Source organism: Dicentrarchus labrax, unplaced genomic scaffold (assembly GCF_905237075.1).
Source record: "Dicentrarchus labrax unplaced genomic scaffold, dlabrax2021, whole genome shotgun sequence".
NCBI classification, from domain to species: domain Eukaryota; kingdom Metazoa; phylum Chordata; class Actinopteri; family Moronidae; genus Dicentrarchus; species Dicentrarchus labrax.
This window is the reverse complement of record NW_026136703.1, coordinates 14,370,560-14,389,646: the sequence shown is the minus strand read 5'-3', so window position 1 is coordinate 14,389,646 and position 19,087 is coordinate 14,370,560. Positions and strand designations below refer to the sequence as shown.

The window sequence follows — 19,087 nt, the reverse complement described above, 5'->3', positions numbered from 1 at the left end:
ACTGAATGACACTAAAATATTAATTGAAACAAAAAACACAATTTAATACATCATAATTCAAATTAATCATAACAAAAACTAAGGTTAAATGAATAATAAATATAAATTCACAATGTTCTCATGATACCATTTATTTTTCAATACTTCTAAAAAGGACCTGAGAAAATTCCATTTCCTTTTACACTTTATTCTAACAAGCTTACAGGATACTTCATAAGTACTTTCATAAAGGTGACTTTGGAGTAAACAAAGGCAGCAAGCATATGTGATGACAAAAACAGAAGAACTTCTGCAAGTATTTTATTTTATCAGCTCTGGCTGCTTTTTCTCTGCATAGATGAATGTGCCTACTGAGACATTCAGGAGAGGCTCAGAAAGGTAGAGGTCATGAGACAAAACAAAACACCGGCAGAACTGGCATCATATCTATACAATATATTGATGCGGCAATGCACTACTTTCTGTATCTTGATTTACTTCATGAACATACACAAATAGATAGAACAATGTAATACTTATTATTATTTTAATAATAATAATAATAATAATAATAATAAATTGTATTTGTTCTTTATCTGAATAAGTGCCAAAGGAAATGTGTTTGAGTTTAAGATAGAAGACGGTCTACAAAATTCCAACCAAACAGTATATATAGGCAGGTGCATAAATGCTTTTTTCCATTCATTGCTACTGATGGAAGGAAGATATATAGAAGCTTCCCTCCGTTTATTATGTCACTGAGAAATTGGACGTTCCTTCGCATACTTTAGACTCTTTCTACACATATAGTGAAACATTGTGTGTTTGAGACATTTTTAGATATTCATACATTCATAAAAAAAAATACTTACATGCACTTTTAAGCATTGGTAAATTTGAAAATACATATTTACTGTTTTCATATTTAAGTTCTTGCAAAGTTGAGTGTAAAAGCTTGTTATACAGAACTTGTCCCCAGTCCTTATAATCAGCTGATTTTTGGGATAAAATAAGTTCCTGCCTGGATACTGATTATACACTGAGGCTGAATCTGCAATCATGTTTTCTTCTAGTTATCGTCAAAGACAGCAAGATGGAAAGGCAGTTACCCAGGTCCCAGAGGAGTTTCCAAGCAGCCAAACTTTCCCTTCAGTTTATCACAGCGTCCCAGAGTGCACTAAGCCAATCAGAGGGTTAGGGACAGCATTAAACTCAGCAGCAACAAGCCAAGGCTGTGGGCAGTAAAGACAGCTGAGTTCCTGAATGTAATCCGGCCTTCCACTGCAGGGTACACGCGCTTCATGTCCATGATGTATTTGGAAAAAACAGTTATGTCCATATCACCTGCAAGAGAAAATGGGAAATAATAACTTGGTTAGTATTTGGGTGGTATTTTCTGATATTATCCAAATAAAGGTGTATCTCCTTGCTATCCATGCTCAGAGCCACCTGTTGTCTTTCCTCACAGTGTTATAAGCTCTGTTAGCATTAGAGACAGCTGCAGAGCCATATTAAAACTATACATCTGCTTACGATAAATCATTCCCACCAGAGAGAGTTTACATAAATTCGCCAAGAGTCCCAAAAGTATACTAACAGTATGTATTATGTAGGTGACCCTCTTATATGAGTGGACAGTGACTCTTTCCTCAGCAATCACTGCTGGATAAATGGCACCCCTAAGTGTCTTGCTTGTAGCACAGCTTCAGTCATAATGTCCTTGTATTTGTTTCAAGTGAGTGAAACATGACTTTTAAATATATCGATGAATGAGGGGAAGCCAATGCATAAAAAAGCATTATTAAATTCTTAATATCAGTTATTGCACAGAAGGAAAAAACCCACAAAAAAAGAGCTAATGCTAACATTAAAGGCTTTTCCCATCTGCAGCAAAGTAGAATGAACCATCATCACAATCCACTGAACTGTGCTTGGAATGGAAACTTCTTGGGTGCAACACAACATCCTGCCTTTAATCAGTTTTTGTGCTGTGTGGCGAACCCTCTTTCCTCTGCGGGCTCTTACGGAACTGTTTTTGAAACAGACTTTTCCATTTTTTTGCATTGACATTTCAATGTTACACGAGGAGCCTGGTTTCAGAAATCTGAGCTAGAAAACAGCTTATTGTAGTGAAACAGTGTAAGATCAGAGGTTAAATAGGCCTGACAGCCCTTATTTTAACACAGCATACTGAAAGTGGGAGGAGTTAATTATAGATTCACATGGTACTCATGGCTCCCCTAAACCGTTTCCAATTTGTAATAAAAGGTCCATACATAATCTATGAATTTGACTTCATGTTCCAAATATTCTTTCAGAGAGTCCAGTCAGAGACATGTAAAGGTTGCTAGTGAGTGCCACCCTGCATGACTAAATACATGTAATCAATGAACAACACTCACCAGCCCCTTCAAATCATTTATCATTAAAACAACATTAAAGTGCAGGGCTTGGAGTCCAGTCCAACAGGAAGGAAAAGCAAGGGAGGGGAGATATTAAAGACCTGGAGTGAGCTTTTGAACAGTCTGCCAGCTCTATTATTCTATTATTCTAATCTGAAGCACTGGTCGGTAATTGCCGTCTCTTTGCTTAGCTATATACATCAAACAAAACACCACATTGGCAATATTAATGATATTAATATTAATTTCAATAAATACTCATCTCATCTCACACACAAATTGCTGCTCACCTGTGTTATGCTTCAGTAACTCGTCCTTAATCATGGTAAAGCCATCGCCTCCGCTCACCATGTATGAAGGCATGACCACTGTGTATGTCTTCTCCGGTTCCAGCGGTTCATACTTGGGAACACGGCACTGAGTGCAGAGAATGGACAGAGACACTACACGCTGGTTCACTGGTTTGGAGACGTCATACTTGACACGAATGCCTAAAAATGTTGGAGAGAAAATGAAGAAATGTTATCTTTTGGTTATGTAATTGTTGTTCCCCGTGGATAACACTAACAATAGAAACAGGAACAGTGTGACATTTTGGGACGTGAATTATTTTTGAAAGCTAGATAGGAAGATTTAAAAAAGGCCTTGGAAAGTTTTCTCGTTGAAAGTGAAGCTACCACCAGCAGCCAGTTTGCTTGCCATAAGGGCTGGAAAAAGGGGAAACAGCTGGTCTGGCTCTGTACAAAGCAGGATTTGACAGCCAGTATAACCACAGGTCGATGTTTTTACCCTTTGGTTTTTACACAGATTAACTAAACAAGATGTAACATGTTGATTTGCAGTTTTTGGGCAGTAATGCATTACTCAGAGGATGTGGTATGCATTAGCTTCACACAGGGGTAGGAGGCAGTTAGCCTCTTCAAAAATAGATGAAGTGCACTTCCCGATCCTGGTATCTCAAAGGTTGAGGATGGCATTTGGCGCGGTCAGTCTCCAGGGCTAAGCTTAGCTGTTGTCATTCGTATATCTTAATTGCTGTTACATTAAACTACTTTCTTAATGACTTGTTTTGTATTTCTATATGTTGTACATTCAAAATATGTGACACGTGGTTGTGTGGGGTCTTTGGAGGTGTTTAAAGGCACCTTTAATGGTGCTGGAAAGAATGAAAGTAATGAGTGACTAATAACAAGTAATAAGTAGAGTAATATAAATGTTTAAATGAGTGGTAATGAGTACCAGTTAACTGATTGCATTTTTCAATGAACTTTCCCAACACTGTACAACACATTTGTTTGTCAGATTTTGATGCCTTTGGACAGAGCCAGGCTAGCTGTTTCGTCGTTTCAAGTCTTTATCCAATGCTAAGGTAACCAGGTGCTGACGGTAGCTTCATATTCACAAGACAGACAAGGAAGTGGTATTGATCTTCTCGTGCAACTTCTGGTAAGAAAGTGAATAGGCATATTTAATAAAATGTTGAATTCCTTTAATACCAAACCCGATCAGAGAAGATAACAGTTAATATTATTCTAGGAGACCATGGATGAAACAGTGTTGGTGGAGGAGCACACTGGGCAGAAGACAGACCTGAGACTTGAAGAAATTCTCCAGACATGCGTCCATATCTGTGAATGGAGTGTTCAAATGCCTTTTTCACCGTTGATCCTTTTATCTGGACCAAGTCAAAGGTTCCTCCAAATGGTAAGACAGTGAGGATCTCCTCCATAGTAATGGAACCTAAGGGCAAACACCATTAGGTTATGAAAAGAAACTACAACTGCAGCCAGTGGAAAGTGATATAATCTAATAAAGCACTCAGTAATTCTGTAGAAAAAACACTCAAGTACCGTTTTTGTAGTGCTCGTCTATAGCTGTCCGTACGGCCCCGCTGTTCAGCATACATACGCCCACATGATTCCACTGCAGGTCACTTGAATACTTTATATTGTGATAAATCTGGCAATGCAAATATGTTATACAGCAGTTAAACTCGACTTCTTGGAAAACGTTGCTCTCGTGTGTTCGTGGAGATTGACCCTTTATCACTGATGACTTCCTAAAGTGACATTTATGTCAGCCTCCAAACCCCTGCAGGCCTTTCAATTCCACAAATTCCCACATAATGCTGAACATGTACAGGCAGGATCTGAGTTTAGTTTTCTTGAGGGCGTAAAATAGGGCGTAAAATATACTGGATATATTGTCAATGAATGAATGAGTGTACTAAATGTTGACTTACCATAGCATCACAGATCAGGTTTCCAAGATTACACTCCCGAAATCGACACTCTTCAAACGTCCCATTGAGGTAGACTAAGGTTTGTCCCACATACTGGGAGGAGTACTGAGCCAAATCTTTCTTCCATTCCTTGATGTCAGCGAGGATTTCTGGGTCTGAAAGAGTTACAGAGTACGTGTAAAGAAAGGACTTATAAAAACATGAGCTTGTTGAATAAACCATTGGGAATGACGAATAGATTTTGTGTTTTTAGAGTTCTGCTCTAATTCGAACACAGAGCATTAAACTTTTTTTACGAGTATCTAAAAGTAGCAATCCAAGCATTTGTTTCGACATCATTTGATTCAAACATCACTTATTACTCAAATTATTCCAAGATGTGTTTACTGGAACACTGCACACAGACAAACAAGCGCTGGTTTAATTCACCTAACATTACATCAACATGATACAATCTCAACTATCTCAACTAATTATTTCAACCTTTCAAACAGCTGAACAACAACTGTAAAGTCAAACATGTACCATGTGTAATAACTGATGTCTACCTTGAGGTATGCTGCTGTCCATTAGGATAGGGTTTCCAACAGCTTTTATCACATTCCCTGCCTTATCAAAGGTTACTTTCAGATATCCGAGGTACTTCCCAAAGGCATAAGCCTGGACCACTGGCACGTCTCTCCCGTCATCAGACCTCACCATAAAAGGGTATGGACCTGCTGGTATTTCAGTGGATGGGGGGGCTCCTGCAGAGTTACATGAAGCACAGTTTGAAGTTTGTAGTGCACTGTTTACCACTTCCTGTTTCAGTGAGGGTAAAACCCATGGCTTTGCTCTTGCAGTTCTGAACTCATTTGTTGAATCTAGAGCACAGTTTAAGAAGAAGAGCGTAGTGTGAATGCAAAAAAAAAAAAAAAAAAGACTGTAGCCAAACATCAGCCACTAGAATAGAACTTAATGGATGGAAATACCAGTATAGAGGAATGTGTTGGTGTGTCCTCCGATAACGACGTCAACCCCTCTCACATACTTGGCAATTTTTCTATCCACGTCAAAGCCGGAGTGGCCCAGGGCAATGATCTTATTGTAGCCCAAAGTTTTCAGTTTATCGACCTGAACCTGAAGTGCCTTCACCTCGTCCTCAAACTTTAGATGTGGACCTAACACACGGGGGGGAAATTGGGTTGTTTTACATGGTCATAAACTTCTAGTAGTAGCTCTCATACTAGTGACTAAAACTGGAGAAAAGGAAGAGACACAATATACAGTATAAACCAATCTGGAAAAAAGCTTTAGAGAGTGTTTTATTAAGTGATTGGTCTGTATACTCGCTGTACACATGAACTGCTGCATGCAACAATGTGCAAGGACATAAAAACCTTCATTAATCAAACAACAGAGTGTGCCTTTACCTGGCATGGATAAGAAGGGGGTCTCTGCGGTGGTGTAGCCGACCACAGTCACGTTCTCTGAGCCCACGTTTATGACTGTGTAAGGCTGATAGTAGCCACTGAGTTTTGCAGCCAGAGTCTGGTCAGGTTTTATGTTAGCACTCACCACAGTGCAATTAACATTCCGGAGGAAGGGCTGGATCAGACCCTCCACCCCATTGTCAAACTCATGGTTTCCAAAAGCCTTAAATAGAAAAGAATTGTATTAACTGATGGACTCAAATAATAAAAATTCCAAATTCCAACTCCATATTTTCTACAATTAAAGCAATTTCTCTCTCTCTAAAAAAAAACATATTCAGCTGTGTGGTCGCACATTTAGAAAATCACAATTAAAACAGTACTTACCATAACATCATAACCAAGTTTGTTCATGAAGTATGCTGCTTCGGCGCCTTTGTAGTAGTTGAACCAGACAGTTCCCTGAAACTGGTCTCCAGCATCCAGCAACAACACATTCTTCTCCTTTTTCCGGATCTCCGTTACTTTAGTGAACCTCCTGGCGACCCCCGCGAAGCAAGGACCACTGGATGAACACTTTCCCGAGTCCTTGCTGGTCTCCTCGATCCGTGCGTGGTTGTCGTTGGTGTGAAGCAGTGTCACCTCGAAAGTCGACACTGTGCCCGAACTGTTTAACAGCAGAAAGAGGCAGAGAGAGGAGGTGAAGAGAGCGCACCGAGACGTCCGGACCCTCATCGTGTTCTCTGTGCGTAAATACGCACCAGGGACTAGAATGTATAGCACATGGAAAAGGCGTGGTGCGCTTTTCCTGTAGGATGTGTTAAAGCAGAGCACGATACCGGGGTCTCAATAGGTTAGATCATTCTCTCCTGCAAATTAGAAAAATAGATGAAAAGTTAGAGCACACATTATAAAGGGTTTATATGAGTTTATAAATGGTTAATAATTGCTTTAAATGTTAAGTAATAAAAACGACTTTTAGGTTGTCAGATTGTGAAAAAACCTTTGACTTAGGGTTGGACACTTACCTTCTGGAAAAGTGCTGCAGGAGGATCTCGACCAAATTTAATTCATTAATAAAATATTCATATTATCATATAAAAACACATTTTATTTATAAATTATTACATCATACACGTTTATAATTTCACTGTTTCCTAAAAGAAAAGATAAATACCATTAATCTTGGATTTCAACTGTATTTTTACACACCTGCATAAAATACCTTGAGATGGGATGGGTCTGGCATGGGAAAGAAAAAAGAGTCACGGTCTATGGGACTCACATATTTATTGTATTCTGTAGTGTCCAAGAACTTTAAATGGAAAGTAGCTAGTAAATAAATTTGGTACAACAGCATCTCCTCTCTTTAATTGAGATGAATGTCTTTACACAGTCCCTGAGAATACATTTAATTAAGTATAAGTATCTCATGATTTCAAATGATATCAAAATGTGAATGTTCTCTCAACTATGTGACAATTCTAACTTTGCAGCTCATAATTTAGACTTTTAGTATTAAAAAAAAAAAGTAAAATTGTATTTTCTTTTTAAAATGTTTCAACCATCCACAATTTTTCTTTTTAAATTATTTCCCAGGAATATGCTTCCAGACCTCCCCTTTCCAGTGAAAAGGTTCAGTCCCTGCCCCTAGGCAAGCTTTTAGGTGGCGCCCCCCTTGCATCACAGTAAATTCCACTGCCAGTTATATACATACATATACTCATGCAAGAAACTGAATAGCTTTGTCTTTGACATTTTATTTTATTTTTATGGAAACAAGTCGTTCAATCAAAACAGTTAACACGAAAATAATAAAGTAGAAATAAATAATACAAGAAATGTAATATAAATAGCCTACACAAAGTATAAAATTTAACTACCTACAAAATAAAAACTGTAAACAAGTGATAAAATAAAGGAGGATCACTTGATGCTGTTGAAGCGGCGATGACTGTAGATAGCCCAGGATTTGCAGGAGGTGGATTTAGATATTTCAACAGCGCACCTGAAGAGAGAAGAGGAGTAAGAGACACCGTCCAAGAATAAAATTAAATAATAAAAATTAAAAACCTAAGAGATGCATTACTTTCACTGTACTGTACATGAATAATATACATTGCAATTTTTCTGATATGCAAATTAGATTAGATTTAATCTTATTGTCATTAAAGGGAAATGCTGAATAGCAGAATGCAAAGAAGCAGTAAACTGCAGAATAATATAACATATGGTAATGTATTAACATTAATGATGTGCACTTAAACATGGATGTAAAGTCTAACACTATAAACACACTTTAGACAATACTGAACTGTAACACCTCAAACAACAAGGCTTACAACTCTAATATATAAAGGTGTGTGAAAGGAACAGCATTTGACTGTTACAAGCAGAGCAAACATTAGTTAACCAATAATAAATAAAAATGAAAATGTAGACAAATGTAAACACCTGCTGAATAGATCTAATCTTTACAAATGTCCCTGAGAAATATAAGGTGGGAGTATTACTTTTTTCCATAACAGCTGTTAGGCCCCTCTATAACATGAACTGACATTAAAACGAGCTAACGCTATTTATTGATTAGAAAACCGTGTTAGGCTAAAGGTTACTATCGTTCTGCAACAGACAAATCATTTCATCACATTATCTTTACTCTAACTCTGTCTTTGTTGAGTTTTTTCCTCCTCTTCTTTTCTTTTTTTCCTTCCCTGGGCCCAATTGTTGAAAAATGCGTGCTAAAGTGCCCTCTACAGTGGTGAGGACACTATATGTGCCCTTTTTTTCTTTCCGCCCCTGCCCTTCAAAAAGTCTGTGCACGCCACTGCTCAAAGAGCAGGTAGAGTCTAATCAGTCAGAGGAGGAGGGTGGGTGGGGGGCTTAATAAAGTGTTATTATTATTTAATAGGCTTTGCTATGCAGTTAAATTAATGTGGGTTTATTTTCATACTAAGAAACAATAGCACCAACTAGTTTTAGTATAAAAATATTTAAAGTTGCACCTTTTGTTTTTTTTTCTTCCCCCATTGTGGCGCCCCCTAGATGGATGGCACCCTTAGCATTTGCCTATACTGCCTATGCCACGGCCGGCACTGAAAAAGTTATTTTTATTTTTAACAATTACATATTTTAAATACATACCACAAAATCATAATAATAGCTCAAGTACAAAATATTGGCTACACAACTGAATGAACTGCTGCACTCTACAATCTGTATGAAGTAAAATGTGCTGCACTGATCTGTCTGTTTTGCAGTGCTCCTCACCCAGCAGCACCTCTTAGTGGAGAGACTAGGACTGAAATACTAAAAGTTTTTCAAAGAGACTCCCAAATATAGTTTTCCTCAAAATTGAAATGCCTTAAAAAGGTATTTAACCTAATAGTATAGACCACTAACTCAGTAATGTTTGAAATATCCTGAGCAATACCAACACTGTGAACACTGTAAAGAAAGTTAAGAAAACCTATGTATGTAACATCACTGAAGATACATAATTTCATCTGTAATAATGGGAATACTTTGTTATTTTATTTATACTGCTGAACAAGTACAGATTTTTATTTAAGTGTCCACAGATATGCCTGCAAGGAGAGGCTGCTGACAATGTCTTTATGTGTTCTGAAAAGAATGACAGAGACAGATGTCAGCTATCAACATCAATAAAACTTGACACAACAATGAAAGAACCCAATGAGCGATGAAAACTGACAATGACTAAATAATAAAAAGACCTGAGCGTGACTGAAATTGGCTTGCATCACTGCAAAATGGTTTGTGCTTTAATTAATTAAGAAATCTCATTATTTACAGGAACGCTACAGTGCTCTGAAGTAAATATCCTCTAGTGTTCAATGAGAGGCTCGCACACCAGCAATATACCAGTGAATACCAGGTTTACTAGTTTTGAAACTTTATCAGCAGAGGAACAGCTCTTGTCAAAGGCGCCCTGTGTATTTTCACTTGAATGAATTTACCTTAGAATTTACGCTTAGTTAATGAAATGCATTAAAAACACTGCTTTGTGTGTGCGTTCTTGAGATGTAACAAACATACTGAATGTATAAAACATTTAAAAAGACGATTTTCAACTTTGAACTTTATTATTATCCTAAACGTTTATAACTGGAATACACTGATGTAAATAAACAACAACAATCTACAGTCAAAAACAAAAAAGCAATGTGAAATATATATTTTTAAAGACTTATTATATAAATTATTAGGAATATAAAAAATGCCAAACTGGTCCAACTCCTGCCTCTGTTCCTCTCCTGTTCAACCTGGAACCCGCACTGAATCAGCACATACACATATTCTTCCTCCTGCCCTTGCCCTGTTCAGCTCCCCGGTTCTCCCTGGACACAAAGACTGCTGCTCTATCTCAACCAGTCAGTACAGTTTGCTCATGAATCCCACCTTGCACCAGTTCCTCGTCTCTGCTTCTATTTTCTGTATTTTGGGTTCACACGACTAGCCTCTTCAACACATACATATGTGACAGAGAAATATGTTAGATTTAAAGCCAGGTTTTCAGGGGCTTTAATGTTTTGACATCTCCATTGTTCATAAAGATTTATTTATTTACGTATGTACAGGCAGCCAATTGAGGTAGTGGAAAAATACCTGTAGTACCTAGGTATAGTTTTGGATCAGTGCCTGAAATTTGACAGTAATACAGTGACATATTTCAACAGTGTCTCCAGTGCCAGTACTTTCTGAAGAAGCTTCACTCATTTGGAGTTAGTCCCCACATCATGTTAACTTTTTACAACTGCTTCATAGAGAGTCTTCAATGATCTGCTGGTACCAGTCTCTTACCATCCAGGACATAAATATTTTCCAAAGTCATGGGTCTTCCTTCAAGGTCTCTGGGCACTTTACAGGCAACACGCTCTTCAGAAGGCCCATTAAATCCTTTATGACCACACACACATCTTCTTCCTGGCTCCCCTCTGGCCAACATCTGCGCTGTCCCAGTTGCAGAGCAAATAGGCGAACAGAAACCTCCACAACAGAGGTCATTTGTCTATTGAACTCTGACACCTTCCCCTTAGGGAATCTAACCCTCCCCACCTCCCACTGACTGACTGATGTGCCTAGCATGTTGTTAGCATTCTATTTATTGTGCTATTTAATCATGTGTATACATCAGGATGTGTGTGCGTGCTCTGCTGCATATCATTTTTAATTGCCACTCTAGGGATAAATACAAGTTCTTTGAATTGAATTAAATGCATGTTTGCTGTATCACTGTTTTGCATGCAAATATTTATGCTTCTTGGCATGTTACCACCAGTAACTGTGAAGCATTGGAATAGCGTGACATGCATGCACATGCCCATCATTATACACATGCTTGTAGAGCATGACTCACAAGAAACAAACATATTTGGGCCTGTTCATCAAAGTGCCGCCAGTGGTCACAAACGCTACCAGATATAACAGCTGAAGTGCAGGCAGTGATACGTTAATCTATGTTAACACATCATCATTTATTTGTTGACTCTATTTTGTATTGAATATGTAACTTAAGCTGTCAAATTAATATAGTGGAGTTCCATTGCACAAAATGGAAGTACTCAAGTAAAGTACAAGTAATTCAAAATTGCACATAAGTACTTGAGTAAATCTACTTAGTTACTTCCACCGCTATGTGCAGGTCAGCTAGATCAAACAGTGCTCTGAATCACCTTTACAATCTTTCATGTGAACACAGGCAGGACTCTCTACAGCGCTATATGCAGTTTGGTCTGTGCCACCATCAGGAAGCCAGCAGCTCACCAAGTGGGTAGTCTTAACATGCACTCGCAGTGTTTGGTGTAAAACAGTCCACAATAAGGTTGCATCGGGTGCAGTCTGACACAGGAGTTGACACAGTTAGACAGATGGTGTTGTACTTGTGAAGCTAAAGCGTAAACACACTTCACACACACACACAGTGATATTGGGTTTCTCCAGCCATTGAGGTACACTGAATCTCTGTGTCCTCTGCTTCCTGGTCCTCTAGGGGGGACAAAAGCACTTTTTTCTACAGACGCCTGCTGTGACTACATAATATTTTATGTTGAGGAAACTTGAGCAAAATGCAGATGTGATGAAGTAGGTTAACTTTCTGCTATCCTTGAGTGAAGCGAGTCTTCGTAGGCATTGAGGCGAGAAGTGTTTACTCAATAAATCATCTGCTCTAGGCCTCTCTTGAAATGAAGCAGCAGCTGCAAATGCAACCCTACATTTCTGACATTTACATTACATATGTAACAACATAATGTCTCTTCAGGATCATCCACAGCCTTGATTTTCAGATATTGCTGACAGGGTGATGAATATCAGTGATGCTTGTTCCTAACATCAACCCCTGTGCCCGTCCTGCTCAATAACCTCTCCTTTTCACAGTCCATGAGCCATCACACACACCAGCACTGATGTGTGCTATTAGCACTTGTCTGCCCACTGAAGATTAGGCTGGTCGCCTCTGCTCGCTATCACCCTCTGCCTCTTTGAGCACACAAACATCACACATACAGTATGTAAGCAAACACGCACACACAAAATCAGACAGCTTACACCTCCTGAAGGCAGTAAATCAAGTCTCATCTCACACACTCACATAATCAAGCTCTCTTCTTTTCCTCATATCTCAGAGACAGCATGTCAATTACAATGTTTGCCATCTTTACCGCCGGGTAATCTTCCTTTAATTGTTAAAATGAGGCCATCTGTGATACTGTAGTTGCATGCGGTGAATATTTAGAGGGAGAATGATATGCATTATGCAACAAAACCTTAGTGACTGACACAATGGTATCACTGCAACATGGCCTGGGCTTAATAAATCAATTCTATACGCTTGATTTTTCCTCCTCAATGTGTGGACCGGTTCCAGCTCTGAAAAGTGCTGATGACTGCAGGAAGTTTACGATCTGACCATTCAGCCCCTAAATGGAGCCGGCCACTTCCACTCAAGCCACAATGAGTCTGACCGCAATAACGCAGGGCCTGCTATCAATCAGTATCATCACCACTTAGCTCATTTCCTGTCACATGTTTTTCTTCAGGGAATAAAATTCAGCGCTATACACATTGCATTCAGTATAAACTTCCTGCCCTCTCCTTCCTTGTAGCCGTCTGCTGAAATGCCCTGCAAGCAAACAGCCTTTTACTTGAGTGACCCGCACGATATTCACAGCGAGGGTCTCCCAAAAATGGGACACAAGACCTCCAAAAAGTGGCACAGCCCCCTACATGGTGGCACCAGCGCCTTCATATGATCACCCTCCAGTTGTTAATAGAAGCCCATATCTCTCCCGATACATTTTTAGCCAGAGGCCTTCGAGAGCTGACTGGCGGAGCAGGAGGCACCATATGCCGTCAGACCAGACTGGGGACGGGTTCTGCAACTCAACAAGTGTCCTATATTTGATTCTCTCATTGTACTTTATTGCAGCCTTTGGTTTATACAGCGGTGGAATGAATTCAGATCCTGTTCTGAAGTAAAAGTGCAGCTCCCTCTGGAGCCACAAAAGGCGTTATACAGTTTTTTAGCTGTGACCAGCAGCTCTGTAGCTCGCTCTGCCTAGGATGCTGAAATTGTGGTGTTTGGGAGGTTGTGTGTGTGAATGCATGAATGTGTGGATACATGCGCGTACGTGGTTGCAGCTACTGGGAAACTTGTTTCACATGCAGTAGCACTCCCCAAGACCTGGGGTGATGTATAAAATTTGTGCACTTCCCCTTTAAATAATGTTTTAAATCTGGTTGTGGTGGATCTAAATTTACCAACTTTCTATACTGCTGAGTAGTTTAATGTATAATGTATTTTATAAGATCATTATATGTTATACAATGAGTAAATATTGTATAAGGAAGTATATTGTAAGTGTTCTGAGAAGAACTCAAACTAAATGCATTCAGTTGAATGACAGCTTTTACTATGACAATCAAAAACTGATTCTGTATATACAAACTCAATGTATCCTCAGTGTTTAAATGCAGACTTCCTACAATTGTATTCATGAGATACTGGCAGGATCCAGCTTCCAAACATGGGTGACCTAGCTGCTGAGCTTGGTCATTTCTCCCGTGTCTCATCTCATAAACACTTGGATAAGAAGGAGTTTTGGGAAGGTGGAGGGGGAGGGTTTAATCTCATAACAACAAGGGATCTGCCCTGATTTGGGTTTGCCCTATTTGGTCTCAGTCTCTACAGCTGTCATTTATAGAAATACATGACCACAATTAATTTTTTGCTAATGTAACTCACCTTTGTGATTTGTTAGTCACTTTAAAGCTGCACTAATCAGTTTTAGATATGAACCAAGTGTCAAATTATTTAGTGTGACAAACACAGAGAGAATTATCACCACACTCTGCAGCATCCCTTATCTCTATGGTCTATTTTAGCATCTTTCGGCTCATTGTTTTGGTTTAATTGCCCACAAATTTACAGTTTTGGGTTTAGTCAAAACTATTAATTGTGCCACTATTAACTGTGGTGCCAATAGCATCATATGGCAGACAGTCAGAGTTAGCTGCTAGCTGGTAAATATAGTGGAGCATATAGCAGTTTAAGAGTCAGATATTCAGAGTTATATTATATTAAAGTTGTTTTATCTGTGCTTCCTTGGGTTGAAAATTAGATTTTAGATCTGTTTCACTACACCTATGAGGCTAAAAGTGTATTAATGCAGCTTTAAGGTGTAATGCAGTTATCTTTTTGATGTGAAACTTGTGGACCTGGAACACAATGTACAATCTCAGACATCTGGTACTGTAGAGACGTACTACAGCTGATATTCTACGCCAACTACTGTATTCTCCTGTGGAATCTTCTTGGCAAGACCTTCATCCGTTTACTAACTGACCTACTCTTGTTTTGCCACAATTCAGTTTTCCAAAAACACAGTTGCTGAACAATGATGAACTCACGCCAGAATCCTCAAGGCCCTTTCCCTGCTAGACATTCAGTATTTAAGATAAAAATGGTACAGAGACAACAAAGTGATAACTTTTAATATAATGAATTATTTAAATCAGCTCAAGAGGTAGAATTAAAATTAAGTACGTGCCCAAAAACTCAGACTCAGGTTACTGCAAGGTTTTATTGTAAAACAAAAATATTTTTTTCTCTACCTGGGGAGCTGTTTGGTTGCCCCGTTTAATATTCATTTAACAGTCCTCACATTGTAAAGAAAAAGGTTTAAAAAAAACCAACTAAAAATCCTCATCGTCCTGTGCTTGTATGTGGTGTAATGTATCGACTTTAAGGCATGTTGGATACCTTATTACCTGACTAAAAATAGGAGTTTCAGGGCCAGTGTGAGATTGGATGTAGCAGCTACTGTGCTGTGCTGCAATGTGTTTGGAGATGAGGGGAGATTACAGAGACAGTCACAGAAATTGCCCTGTGCTGCTGTAGCTGCCACTGAACTGGGTCACTCACACTAAAGCCTTTTCACACTGAAAACTACAACTAGGCAACAAACATTTTGCCACACTTTTCCAACTTCTTTCAGCTTGCAAGTTTCCCTGCATCTCTCAAAGTCTGAGCTTTCAACCACTGCTCACAGCACGTCATAAAAGACAGAATCTAGGGCAAAATGGGTGATGATGTTGTGTATTTCTGTATGTTTGTGAGTGAAAGGAAGGGTGCGAAAACAGGAAAGAACATGTGTTTTGGTGTAAATGGTGGGAATGGTGGCTATGTTGTGCCCACTACTTGTGCATTAGTTGTGCCAGACAGTCATGGTCAGTCAAGGGGTGCAATCATAAACTCACAGGAGGGTCTGTTTCACTGAACCACTGCTTGACGATACTCTCTGCTGAGCTTGGATACAGAGGAATGACTGTTGTTTGTCACTGCCTGCAAGGGAATTCAAGTGTAAAACAACAGTCATAACAAGTCACTAAAGACACAGAGTGACTTTACCAACTTATATGTTGACTTTTTGACAATCTGGGATGCCCAGCATGAGGAAAATGTACAGTATAACCAAGTTTTATAACAAAGTTAATAGCAGCTTTCTGAAACAGATACAGTCATCCCAGAAAGAATTCATTAACACCAAAAGCAATTACCTTGCTTTATGGATTATTTTGGTGTTTAAGTAAATAAAAGAGACAGTACCACACTCTGTAATAATCACTCTCCCCAGAAAAGTATAGCGACCTGCATCTCTTGCTCATTATGTGGAAGGCTTTTTTCACCTTCATGTCTATCTTTAACAGAATTTTATAAATTGAAATTCACCTTAATGCACTGACACATGAAAAAAAACAAACACAATCTGTATTCACTGAAAAAAACATTGACACTGTTATTCTCAGGGGGACTGCAAGCATATTCACCCTCTGTGGAAACACTCCACCCTGGAGCAAATGTCTTTGAGAGACTTTGATGGTCTGCTCTCTTTTTTCCTGCCATAGATTATTTATTTAAACTCCAGTGAGTTCAGATGAATGCATCGTTAATTTGCACCTCAGTGAGATACCTTCATGCTACATCAAACTCTAAATGAGGCACAACTGTTTGACACCATCGCTCTTGCTAGCTTTTTAATCAGCTTGTCTGAAGTTTTTTCTTGAACATCACAAAGGTCAATTTAACTGATGACCAGCCCACAGGGCTGTAGAGATCATATGGACACTGAGCTCATGTCCTCAGTGTCTTTCCTATGAAAGAAATGTTCTTTTCCATTATTTTTCAGTCTCTATATATTTAAATTTTACTACTATAAGGCTGAACCCCCCCCTTAACAACTTCTGTTTTGGTGTCTGGTCAAAGCTTTCCGGGTGGGGTGGTGACCTACAACTCATGACAACAAAGAAGAAGGAGTGACTGAAATCAGCTGTTTGGGTCTTTGGGTTCGGTGGAAGTAAAAACTCTTTGACCAATTGTACTGGCCAGCACTGGCTTATTATTTTCAGTTCATGTGGTGTAAAAATGACAATTTAGACGCTGTATTATAGCAATTATTTAGAGTAGAAAATGATTAGAAGAGTATTTCCCTGCATTTTTAATTGTTCATTGTTGGTACCAGAGATCACAATCTCTTATAAAATCAACTGAAAGTAAGATTAGAACAGACAACTACACTGACATATCCCCATGTGAAAAACAACGTTCTATAACCTTGATCATATAATATCCTCATAATGTGTTATTGCTTTAGAAAATGCATCATCATAAGATGACAATCAGCTTTTTGTTTAGTGTGCTACACATGTCTTTGAGCATGACCAACTGACCCAAGAACCGCACTACTGACCTAAAGGTGAACGACAAATACCTTCTGTATGTTCAAAAACATCCACATGATTACACAAGACTCATGTGGCTATGGCATATGAGTGGTCATGAGTCTTTTTGGCGTTTCTGCTCCAAAGATATATTTTTTTAAAACAACACATTTTCTCATTAGGCAACCAAAACATTAGAGGTTTTACAAATCAAAGAGTCAACAGTATCATAATAGTTTGAGTGGCCTTAAATTCAGAATACAGGTGAGGGAAGAAAAGGAGGAGCTGTCCGTGGTTCTAATTAAGGAATAGTAACTGTCCTTATAAACTGTATGCTGTTGTTCTCAAATTCGTCACTTTACGGGGCAGACTGCTTTCAAAAGATATATATTTTGGACTCAGTTGCCGAAGATGCAGCAAAACAGCCCACAACTAGTAAAAAAAAAGTATGTGTGAAAAGTGTGTTTTCTGAAACTTCTACAATTTCAGCTGCTAAAAAAAAAAACAGCTGAGCACCACAGATGTGGAAAATAGTAAAAAAAAAAAAAGTATGATTCTGAAGAATACTGAGCTGAATATATGTGACAAGTCAGTTCCAATTAAAAGTTTCTGATGAGGAAATGAACAAAAATAGAAAGAGAGATATGATTGCTACAGCCATTTGAGATGAGAAAAGAATATATAACAGCAGATATATTACTCTGAGTAATTTCAGTCCCTCAGTTTGGAAAATGGACATTGTTCTGGTGTGTGTGTGTGTGTGTGTGTGTGTGTGTGTCTGTGTGTGTGTGTGTGTGCATAAGTGTGGGGGCTATTCAGAGTCTGATTGCATAATTTATATATTTCCTGACCAGACTACAAATTCATTTCAGAAATATCATCAGGCTCTTGACTAGCTTATTGGCCCCTTTGCAGCCTTAGTGAAAGCAATAGACCTTTTCACAGCAGCTATTTTAACATGAAATAGTAGGGTAAACTCAGGTGTTACCAGTGATACTAATTAGGGTTCCTTTCCACTCAGGGCAAACAGATTCAGGGTGCTGCTATTGTGTATGTTCGCTCACTGGAAAAGCTCTGCTACACTAAATGTAGAACCTTAATTAGTGTCATTGGTAATACCTCGTGTTCACCCTACTATTTAATGCCAAAATGGCTGCTGTGAAAAAGGTCTATGGGTGAACTTGAGAACTGACATTCATACACTGAATGAGTGAGAGATTCACAGCCTCATGTGTAACTGTCTGCCACTGACCCAATGTCAATATCAATGACAGCGGTTTTCACACATCAGAAGTGTCAGAAATGGCAGGATGCAATGTGTGTGAAGTCCTATGCTATGATGTTAAGGTGTGAGGTATAGTGGTACCACTTTCTAATAATGCACCCATCAGAGAGGGTCCATAAGTTATATGCAATTGCTTTATTAATCATTTACAAATGCTTCATAGTGCAGGCATAAACCATTAATAGGGGGAAAAAATCCTTTATCCACAGCTATTTGGCTTTTTAGACCATTGTGCCCACCCCTCCAAACGACAATGTGGCCTAAAATAATTTTTGTAACAACTTATTGACATTTACAGCTGCAGCCTTAGATTATTATGAGAACCATTTATCAATGACTTGTTAGCATTTATAAATGCATACGACTTTCGAACATTTGTTACTGGCTTTCAACATTTCACCCTTTATTGATGACTTAATTAACATTTGTAAATCAGAATCATAAATACTTTATTGATCTCTGGAGGGGAAATTTGTTAAAGGTTAGAGATTTGTTAAGGTAAATGCAACCTTGAACTGCAGTGTGT

At 38.7% G+C, this 19,087-nt stretch overlaps 2 protein-coding genes across 2 annotated transcripts in view; both read right to left on the bottom strand.

The window, feature by feature from the left end:
• cga (glycoprotein hormones, alpha polypeptide) overlaps positions 1–19,087 on the bottom strand; it is a 235,034-nt gene that overhangs the window by 35,961 nt on the left and 179,986 nt on the right. The window lies entirely within an intron of this gene.
• Positions 20–6,802, bottom strand: LOC127361458 (snake venom 5'-nucleotidase). Its single transcript, XM_051396097.1, has 9 exons — positions 6,423–6,802; positions 6,036–6,258; positions 5,595–5,783; positions 5,172–5,369; positions 4,624–4,778; positions 4,232–4,340; positions 3,972–4,121; positions 2,672–2,872; positions 20–1,323 (listed from the first exon to the last, which is right to left on the bottom strand). Exons 1-9 carry the CDS (start codon positions 6,768–6,770, stop codon positions 1,166–1,168), a joined length of 1,731 nt encoding a protein of 576 aa, XP_051252057.1. The 5' UTR covers positions 6,771–6,802; the 3' UTR covers positions 20–1,165.